This window comes from Amia ocellicauda, chromosome 8, assembly GCF_036373705.1.
Source record: "Amia ocellicauda isolate fAmiCal2 chromosome 8, fAmiCal2.hap1, whole genome shotgun sequence".
Taxonomy (NCBI): domain Eukaryota; kingdom Metazoa; phylum Chordata; class Actinopteri; order Amiiformes; family Amiidae; genus Amia; species Amia ocellicauda.
Window position 1 is genome coordinate 11536784 of NC_089857.1, and position 10375 is coordinate 11547158.

Here is a 10375-nt window from a genome sequence, read left to right on the forward strand (position 1 = left end):
AGTACGTTTTACAGAGTCTGGCTAGAATAGATTAACAACTGCTATGCCACAGAGTATCAAGCCTTCAAGTTGACTATCAGTACAGACACATGTAATTATGTTGTGATTGTATTGTATAGACAGAAAGGTCATCACTTTTTATCAGTCCTGACCCCAAGTGTGTGGTTTTTTTTGTTTGTTTGTTTTTTAATGTTTTACTCTATCCAAATAATAGAAAGCCATTACTATGGGATGCTAAGCTTTTCAAGTACTGTTTCCTGGTTTGACTTTTCCATTATCCATGAAACTCTTCAGTGCCATCTTGTGGCATTGAAACTCAAACCCTGATATGCCACCAATCCTAACAAATGAACTGAGGTACCAGGGCAATCACCTTGCATTTTGAAAACACTTAAGTATTTAAAAGATTTTGTACTGGCACCTACACTGAATCACCTCAAACTGTTAATCTGACACTTCATAGGAGCTCTTTGTTAATAATAATAATAATAATAATAATAATAAACAACAACAAATGCATAAAAAAAAAAAATCCACCCCTTCATTCTTTCTTAGGGAGAACTGAAAAAACGTTAAACTCCTGCTACCAATATTCCTGAGACATTACCCACTTTGTATTACTTTAAACAAACTGTTACACATTAGGAAGCATTATGAGTCAGACCGTGAAGCTGCAATTTGACATTATTGCCCACAATCTTGAGGAATAATCTGTTTTCTTGATCTTTATGCATACTGACACAGTGTAATCAAGCTGTTTTTGAGCCTACGGCTTTGACACTTTAATAGTTATGCTTTTTCAAGCCCAGTCCACATTATGTTCCCAACTAGGACCATGTTTGTACATGTTCAAAGGAAGCATTGTTTTCAAAGGATCCTTCAACCAATTCCCCTGTCTGAGATTTTCTAATTGCTTTAAGGTCCAAAAAGACACCCAGAGTCATGATGAAAACAAGGCATACAGTGTAGCTGGGCAAATGTGTGAATTAACTGTAGATGCTTTCTCGAACCTTAAATGGGGAGCTCAGACTTTCCTGGTTCAACAAGATCTGAAAAATACAAACCTTGGGGGGGGGGGGGGGGCACAAAGACAAGTGAAAAAAGCCACAGAGAAAGCATGGCAGAGGACACAGAATACATACCAGTGCACTGAGGCAGGAGTTGAGAATAAATTCCTCCCACAGTGTTTTTGTGTGTGTATGTGTCAGACTAGCTTAGCAGTCTCTCTGCTCTGAGCTGCAGCTCCTCGCTGGCCAGCCTTCAGATGCACTCTGTACTGGCATGTTTCCCCGGTGTTGTAAAATGTTTCTCTGAGTGACTAAGGCAACGTTCCTAACCACATAAGGAAAATCACCAGCACTCCATACACTTCAAGAGGTTGTGACAGCACATCCATCTTTTAGATGTATGATGTACACGTTCTTTCTTCATCTGCAGTGGAGTTACTCTTTGTCTACCAGGAGAACGGTGGCTTATTTGAGATGCACTAGAGGGATCCTAAAGGTATCAAGACATAATCATGATTCACTCAAAACACAACTGGCAAATTCTCATTCTATGGTTTCTAATTTGAAAGTGACCACAGCATACTGCATTTCCACTCATAACCCTTTGTGTAAAAACACTACTACTCCCAAGCCCAGATTGTAGTTGTGAGTTGCAGTTCACACAGAGTTATGATGTTAGTTTCACTCATATCTTACAGTGTGTGTCTCAGTTTGGGTACAGTCAGAGTCTCACAATCAGATCTTTTTTTTGTTAAGTTTATTTCCCTGATTTCAGTTTTTTGTAAATTTTATCAAGATTTGGAGGTATGGAAGGAGGACCATAGACCAAAAAGCTCCCTCTGTGCCTCTGACAGTTTCTCTCTACTGCTTCTGTTAGTATCAGATTCAGTTATGGGGAATTGAACAGGACCAGTTCACAACTTATAAGATAAAGAAAAGAAGAGGGTGTGATGTGATACGACAAGTTATGCAGAGTGACAGTCAGACTACGTGTTTCAAAGAGCCTCAAGCTGCAGATTTGATTTCTAAAAGCATGTTTGTTTGTTGGTTTGTTTTTTGATTGGTTCCCTTTTGCTTTGTTTGATCCCATAAGTTATTCTGCAGATGCTGTTGCAGGAGTCTGGAGCAGGGAAGCGATTTGCCCTGATGATGGAGAGTTAGTGACTGCCAGGTTAGACACTAAGGACTGATGGGTGTAGGTTTAATGAAATAACAGAATTCCTCACAGGCCTGCGTGCTGAATCTGCCACGTTAATAGATGGCTTATGCTTTGGGTTTTAAGACCTGTCAGTCTCCCACCTCCTGAGAGAATTAAACTCTGGCAATATTTTATAGAAATGCACATGGCAGATGATTTCATTGTCTTGAGAAGAGATGGGGAATATTACAGGAAAACATTGCGTGTGAAGGAGAGAGAATTTCACATCCTGAATAAAACTGCTATAACAATAACAGAGTCAGTGCTTTATAAGGTTAAGACTGTGGAAAGGCCGCTGTGCCGAAACAGCATAATGAACACCATAACACAGCCTAACAGTAAGCAGATACGCCTTACAGATTATCCAAAATGCAATTACATCTGTTGAAATAAACAGCACTCCTAACATAAGGCAGTGCTGTTTGTACAGGTTACCGTTGCAACAATGGAAAAAAACAGTATGCCCTCTCGTCTTGCTGAAAAAAGGACACTGAGCTATGTTCCTTCCATACATTTACATATGAATCTTTGCCAAGTCTGCAAAGTTTACAAGTTGGCTGTGGATGTCGTTTTCTTAGACATAAACTTGCTGAAATCATTAAATACATCACTAAACCAGGTCTTCAAATTCTATCGGAAGTTTAATTGCAATTACCCAATAATAACAACTGGAATCCAATACTGGCCTTTCTTTTCTATTTTGTGTTGCGTAACAGAGCTCTGAAACCAGTCTACTATACCATTACAAGTCAATAAGTCAATAATTAACCATCAATGCAATTTAAAACACCACGATAACTAGTGTTTATTTCCATATACTTAGTCTACAATACATGAAACATTTCCCCATCAAATACCACTTTTCTATTCTTATCATTCAATATCCACTGTCTCGTAATGTGTCTGTGATGCGTTTAAAACACTAGCAAAAACATCATGTAATTTCTCTTTAGGTTATCATTAACGTGTCTGGAAAAAAAAATAGTTTGGGACTTTTTCAAATCAATTTGTTAGGTAACACATAAACCTAGACTTTGACCTATAAAAAGCCTGCACTTTTACATAAACTGCTCCAGGAGGGAGAACTTTTAGTTTTGACTGAGGGAGCGGGGCCTGAGATAAGGTAAGATGTTCTTTTAATAGCTTTAATCAATCTGCTTTTTCTCTTGAAAACTTGTGAAACCATAATTTGGCAAGATGAGAATTTGTTTTGTGTTTGTGTAACACTTTACAATACTGGGCATCAATTCTTAAGGAATGAATGTATCAATCCTACAGGAATAACATATGAAAGCCTCATGCACTTCCACAGAGTTATGATCACATGAATAAACCCAAAGTACTCCTTATTTATTATGTTGTCTTCCAATGAAACACTATATCAAGTACAGGTTAATCAACAAATGCTACACAACAACTAACCAGATGGGGTTAGGATTGCTCTCATGACTTCTGCAATCCTTCTGAGAGATGTCTAGAGGAATAATGTAGCACTCTGCCAGCAGGGCAGTTTCTAGCCAACAATTCCATCTCTGCTCTTTTTTACGCTTTCTTTGACATTGCAGTTAATCTCAGAGACACTTGAAGAAATTAAACCATTTTCCTTTCCACCATTATTAAGATCACAAGCTAAGATAACAGCCTGTAATATTAAAACAGTGTGCTCAAATATTTGTCTCTGCATACACTTATTGGATTTTTTCACCATTCAGATAACTTGCTCTATAGTAAAAGGCAATCTGAGGAAACACCATGACCTCCACCTACACAACCCTCTCTACCGGGCAGAGGATGCCCCTCATAGGACTAGGAACCTGGAAGAGTCTTCCTGGGCAGGTCAGAGCTCTACCACACTGAGAAGTGACCGTTGCAGACTGATGACTTGTACCTATAGAGAATCACAGTTCACACGTTCTCTCACGTTGTCAGATTAATTGTTCCGATCAGTAAAACAACTGCCACAAACTGCACAGCAAGATCTAAATTTAAGAATCACTCACCCACACCTATTCAGGGATCAGCAAAAAAGTTTGGGAATCCCTGGTCTACACAAACACTTAGTATGTTTTCAAGAAGCTAATGTTGACATCTGTCTGCATTTCCCAATATGACATTAAATGAAAACTTATTTTCTGTAAATGATTCAAGCTCTTAATCCATTCCTGTCTCAAGGTGAAGCAGGCTGTGCTGATTGCCCTGGACTCTGGATACAGGCACATTGACTGTGCAGCTGCCTATGGCAACGAACAGGAAGTGGGACAGGCCATGTGGGAGAGAATCGGGCCAGAGAAGGTAGGGGAAGTCATACTTCCAGCTTCCCTGAAGATTGTTTTGTCCATCACAGATTTAATAATTCAGTAACATAAAAGTCCCTTGACTTGAATTCAGGTCTTTATATTTTAACAACCACCCTATTATGTACTTTGATACATTTTAGAACTCTTAATGCCACTTTGGATTTCTTCAGATGTGAGCAATCAAAAATGTGTAAATGTCACCACCATCACCACCATCCCCCCAAGTGTGACTTAACCAGATTTTTAACGAAGACAAGCGTCATTCACTAGGCTAATCTTGCATAAAGCAGAATGCGCAGAAGAAAGAATGTAGAAACAGCTGTTCTACCTTTCCTCTCAAGCTCATTAAAAGGGAAGATGTCTTTGTGACCTCGAAGCTGTGGAACACTAAGCACCACCCTGAAGACGTGGAGCCCGCCTGCAAGAAGAGCCTCGCCGACCTCGGCTTACACTACCTGGACCTTTACCTAATGCACTGGCCCATGGCCTTCCAGTAAGCACTTCACACAGACACATGATTGTCTTTGCATAGCAGAAAATGCCTGTATTTCAATGTTCAAATCATTGGGGTTTTCAGCGGGAGTTTATTGCCTGGCCTGTGTCCCTGCAGGAGGGGGGATGAGGTGATGCCAAGAAGGGAAGATGGAACAATACAATATGCTGACACTCACTACAGGGACACCTGGAAGGCAATGGAACAACTGGTGGACAAAGGTCTGGTCAAGGCCATTGGACTGTCCAACTTCAATGCCAAGCAAACTGATGAAATCCTGAGGATCTGTAGACACAAGCCTGTGGTGAACCAGGTGAGGACCATAGTGTACACTTTTGTCCATTACAATTCAAAATGTAGATGGAAACCACGTAAATTAGAAGATAAAAATAGAACTTTAGTTGCCCACATTACGTCATTACTGACTTCTTAAATTACAAATCTATTTGTATTTTACACGCCTCTGAAGTTCTTTACAGATACAAGCTAAATATGGGAGGAAATCATGTTTTCCTTCATTGTACTCTCGTGAGAAACTATTCTCATATTTGTACTAATTTTCATCCAACTGTCTTACCAACACACTGTACTTGCACACCTTGTAGATGAACCCTGTGCTAATGAAACTGCCCATGGCTGTGTGCAGGTTGAATGCCACCCCTACTTGACTCAGAAGCAGCTCCTGACTCACTGCCATGATCGTGGGGTAGCCCTGACTGCTTACAGCCCCTTGGGGTCCCCTGACCGGCCCTGGGCTACCCCCGGGGAACCCCAACTGCTGAATGACCCCCAAATACTTGCCATCGCAGGCCAGTACGGCAAAACACCTGCACAGGTCCTCATAAGGTGAGTCGCCCTGTCCCCAGAGCCTGAAACATGACATAAATGTTCAACACAAATAATCATTATGTGTATTTTACGGAGAAAACATATCTCAATAACTAAGTTAAGAATATACCATGCTGTGGGCAGATTCACCACAGTGGAAAATAAGCAGTATGTTCTGTTGTGCTGAGTGCCAAACACAAAGAATAAAAAACAGCCACCAGCCCCTGCCTTTCACAGATATCGGGGATTGTTTGTATGAATCAGACCATGGTGAGCAATCTCTATCGTTCTACAGGTGGCAAGTACAGAGAGGCATCATCTGCATTCCCAAGAGTGTAACCCAGTATAGGATCCAGCAGAATATTCAGGTGAGAAGCTGCTTCATGCCTACGCCACCAGGGGGCTCCGTTAAGTCTAATTTTAAAACCAGGGTTTGTCCACAAGTCATTTTAAAACAACTAAAACTAGTCACAACCTATGACATACATATATCCAACACCATCCTTTTCTCTCCTGTATCAGGTATTTGACTTCAAACTGTCGGAATATGACATGAAGCAGATTGAATCCTTTAACCGAAATGAAAGGCTTATAGCTCCCACCATAGAGGTAAGTCTCCAATGTGCTGTACCCTACTCCTGTCGAAAACAAGTCACCAGACACACTCTGCTACACAGATACAGTCTTGAGAGTCTGGTCTAAGTATTGGACTAAACATCTGCAGCATTGCATGGACACCAGATGCGCAGCAGAGTTTTCTTTCGTACACTTTTTTTTCCCCCCAGAACCAGCAAGTTAACCTATGAACGAACCCTATGAATAAAATGAATAAACATTCACACACACAAATTTGAAATACATGCGTTGCTTTTGAAATTGTTATAAACACATTCACGTAATACAATCACACCTTGTTCTGGGCAGAATGTGTAGATCTACAAAGTTGTTATCTTGCCGTAGCTGCCAAGCTGTGTTAGAATGAATTCAGGTGAACTATACCACTTGATGTGACACTGAAAGGTTACATTCAGAACAATGCCACAAAAAAACAAACGCATTCGGAAAGACGACTGATTACTCTCTCTACTGTTCACAGACAGGTGGTCAGAAAGTGTGGCGAGATGCGGGTCACACCCACTTCCCCTTCCATGACCCTTACTAATGGACACATCAGCTTTCATCGCTGAACAACATGTGAAACCAGAAGTTTATTTACAGTCATGGCATTATTCCTTTCTTTTTTTTTTATCTGGTATACAAATTCAAGTACTAGTGGAATAACTCCAACATATCTCCCTGCAATGTGCAACCTCTTATCATCAGAATCTAAGGAATTTGTCTTTTCTAGTCTCCAAGATAAATATTCTATTTCCAAACACCTGTCTAATAAATATAGATCTACACACTTCATTTGTGTCATTCATTGAGTATTAAAGGTTGTGTGCTTTAGAATATAGGCTTTTTGAGCATTGCAGCTGGATAACACAGTCAAAAGAAATAACTTCCAGCAACAGATCATTCATCATTAGCCTGTGACCTTTACAGTATCCTATTCTAAATGTCCAAATGAATATACAATTAGGTGACAAATGAGAATCATTACCTTGTTCTCCATTGTACATCTGCCTGGCTCTGGCTTCTAGAAAGGTGAAAAGACCTCCATTGAACCAGTGGCCACCTTCCTCACCTAAGGGCCATATGTGGAAACTTAATATGCGAATTGTAATAAAGACACATCAATTAGAATTCAGTAACAGCAATTATTCTATTATGAACGTTCCATAGATAAAGACAATAGATTGCTTTGAAAACGTGTTGTTTGGTTGCCACTTACATTGATCCTGCATTTCAGTACTGAAAAGGATCCCCTGATTTCAGCACAAGCACTCATTTGAACGCAGAAAATGGCCACATCATGAATTAAACTACGCGTCTATGATTAAGGGCCAACTAATGCCGCCAACATCCCAAACCAGCAGGCCAGCCGAGAGACGGTTTCTACACCAGCGTAAAGCACCAGATGGCAAGACAGGCTGGCTAAAGCATCGGAAAGCCATCTGCTAAAAGTTGTCTTGCTCCTTGTAAACTAATACCACAAGTTTGGTGGAAATTCTCTTTGTGTTTAAAGCAAGGGATATAGAGACAATGTGCAGATATCGAATTAGCACTGGACCCTTAAGGGAACAGACAACATGCCGGGATGCAGGGCGAGTTTCCCTTCCTCTTGTCCAGACCGCACTGCATAGCAAAACAAGCCGCGCCGCGCCGCGCCGGGCTGCACGACTCTACTGCACACCTGTGTACCTGAAAGAAGTGTTACATTGGTTTTTAACAGCTTTTCCTACAGTATTCAGGATACCTACATATGTTTGAGCAACGTTCGCTTTAAAAATACAACCCAAAAGTATCTGTAATGCAATGTCGCTGGATTTAACAGCTGCGTCCGAAATCCCAGCATCTTTCAGCGCCAGTTTCCCCATCCCGGCCTTGACGCTGCTCGTCCTGCTGCTCATTCCGTGCGTCGTGCTGCTGCTGCTGCTCAACTGCCTGATCCTGGGCTACAAATTATTCAACTTCAAGAAGAAACGGCGGAAAAGGCGACGGCTGAGACTCTCCGACAGCTCGTTTTCCATATCGACGCCCTCCACCCGGCACAGCCGCGTCTCGAAGCACACGGAGATGCCGCCTTTTGACAACCAGGGTGGGAGGATGGAAGCGGGGTCGGTGTCGGCAAAGCCCGTGTCGTCGTCCGCGCACCGGGACGCAGCGGGGCAGAGACTGAGGGTTTGCCGGCCTGATGGGACTACAGGAGAGGGGTCCGGCACTCTGAGAGCAGCCAGCACCATCAGGGCCGCGCTGTCCACGTCTGCCTCCACCACCCGAGCCGAGCTGCCCCGCAGGCCGCACGCCGTCCCGCAGGGATCCTCGGACTGGCGCAGAGGCGGCCCGCTGTCCAGCGACTCGGAGGCGGACCGTGCCGACAACGTGCCCCCCAATTCGCCGGCCACCATGTTGCTGACACCGTTGGTGAGTGCTAGACAATATCACACTTGCTATGAACTGTGCTGATATTTTTTTATAGGCCTTAAAAAGTGAGGAGTTTATCAGCTTCAAGTTATGAAACTGCAGAGGCCAGGTCTTGACATTTAGGCAACACCTCTCTTCCTGGTGGCCAACACAGTCAGAGCGAGGGTTGCTCAGCCGCTCTGCAGTGGCCTGCTTCTCCCTCTGCGGATCAGGAAGGTGTTGAAATGGTAAAACTGGTCACAACACCTCTTGCTGTTTCTAAAGCAGGACATGTTACACAGGGGGCATATCCGCCGCAGCAGCACCATGGAGCTACAGAACGAAAGGCACCAGAGGATTCGGAGCCCCATGGAGGCGATGGACTTCCACTATGCCAGCAGCATCCCTCAAGAGGGGTCGAGGGTCGTCACTTCAGCCAGCTCCTCCAGCCTGGGACCTGGACTGGACAGTGATTTTGGAGCCAGCGCCGGTAGGGAAGAAACGATACTATTAAAATGCATGGGTTAAAATATATATATTTCAATTTCTTTTAAGTTACAATTGCTGGCAGGTAGGCCTATAGTACTTGACTGAGTAAAGTCTGGTTTACACAATTGCGCCTTTCACGTGTCCTTGTCCTCTTGTGTTCAGGGATTTCTCTGCGGATCTTGTCCTCAGACAACGAAGGGTTCCTCAACCCCGTACGGGCATCTGGCCTGGAGTGGGATTACTATGACCCGAGCTTTAAGAGACAAAACCATGTCTACAAACACATGCAGCACCAGTTGCCCCCAGTCGGCACGCAGCAATATTGGGTTTAAGTCCTACAACTCGGACTTCACACTGCACATTCACTTTAAAGACACTGAGAAAAGCCTATGTTTACACCTGGATGTTTTCTTTTAAAAATATTTAAAATTTGTATAGAAAAAAAACTAAATTGCACAGTTATGTTGCCACTTTTGATGATGAATTTTAAGATTTATGAATAGTTTGTTTTTTTCAAGACAGTTGAACACCTTGACAAAATGAAATCAAACAAGGCACTTAAAATTTCAATGCAACTTCCAATTAATCTAAAATCTTGTAATTGTTATACATTTTAGTCTTACTTTTTTATCTTAAAAATATACTACAAAAAACACTTGTTTAAAGTCATGCACTAGTTAAAAACAAATATTCATATGTTCATATGTTTTTATTTCACTTAATTTTTCTTTCTTGATTTAATATAGTACTTTTTTGCACAATGACACAGAAGTTATGATAACACAAATACATAAATGTGATTTTTTTCTTCCTGTATTTTATCACACCTTTGTATAGGATCATATATACATTTACCAATGTATAATAAAAATAAAACTTTTTATCTGTACCTGCTTATTGTGAGTCCTTGATTAAACCAAATAACACCATTTAATTGTGGTAAAAACTCATCCATTTCTGAGATGGTGATAAAGTTTAGCCCCTTGCTTTAAACAAACTAAACCTACTTTGTGGAGTTAAGAATAATTTCCCTTTTAGAGGAAAATAAACCACACAA

At 41.7% G+C, this 10375-nt stretch overlaps 2 protein-coding genes across 4 annotated transcripts; both read left to right on the forward strand.

Annotated features, from left to right (window-relative positions):
* The first annotated feature begins 3237 nt into the window (after positions 1-3237).
* akr1a1a (aldo-keto reductase family 1, member A1a (aldehyde reductase)) lies at positions 3238-7231 on the forward strand. 3 transcript variants are annotated; one of them, XM_066712018.1, is made up of 9 exons: positions 3238-3328; positions 3918-4041; positions 4378-4497; positions 4844-4995; positions 5080-5308; positions 5642-5841; positions 6119-6191; positions 6346-6432; positions 6920-7231. In XM_066712018.1, exons 2-9 carry the CDS (start codon positions 3958-3960, stop codon positions 6983-6985), a joined length of 1011 nt encoding a protein of 336 aa, XP_066568115.1. In that variant the 5' UTR covers positions 3238-3328; positions 3918-3957; the 3' UTR covers positions 6986-7231. The 3 variants fall into 3 exon arrangements, with proteins under 3 accessions (XP_066568115.1, XP_066568116.1, XP_066568117.1); XM_066712019.1 differs by having other exon boundaries at positions 3239-3328; positions 5113-5308; XM_066712020.1 differs by lacking the exon at positions 3918-4041 and having other exon boundaries at positions 3258-3328.
* A 794-nt stretch (positions 7232-8025) lies between these two features.
* On the forward strand, positions 8026-10177 carry hwa (huluwa). The gene is made up of 3 exons (XM_066712026.1): positions 8026-8850; positions 9115-9319; positions 9481-10177. Exons 1-3 carry the CDS (start codon positions 8242-8244, stop codon positions 9648-9650), a joined length of 984 nt encoding a protein of 327 aa, XP_066568123.1. The 5' UTR covers positions 8026-8241; the 3' UTR covers positions 9651-10177.
* The last annotated feature ends 198 nt before the right edge of the window (positions 10178-10375 follow it).

Bases quoted from the DNA above. Each gene is read 5' to 3' on its own strand.
- hwa (XM_066712026.1), top strand. From the start codon at position 8,242: ATGTCGCTGGATTTAACAGCTGCGTCCGAAATCCCAGCATCTTTCAGC. The intron at 8,851-9,114 runs GTGAGTGCTAGA...CTGTTTCTAAAG, and splicing joins CCATGTTGCTGACACCGTTG to CAGGACATGTTACACAGGGG. The intron at 9,320-9,480 runs GTAGGGAAGAAA...TCTTGTGTTCAG, and splicing joins TGATTTTGGAGCCAGCGCCG to GGATTTCTCTGCGGATCTTG.
- akr1a1a (XM_066712018.1), top strand. From the start codon at position 3,958: ATGACCTCCACCTACACAACCCTCTCTACCGGGCAGAGGATGCCCCTC. The intron at 4,042-4,377 runs GTCAGAGCTCTA...TCCTGTCTCAAG, and splicing joins GGAAGAGTCTTCCTGGGCAG to GTGAAGCAGGCTGTGCTGAT. The intron at 6,192-6,345 runs GTGAGAAGCTGC...CTCCTGTATCAG, and splicing joins GGATCCAGCAGAATATTCAG to GTATTTGACTTCAAACTGTC.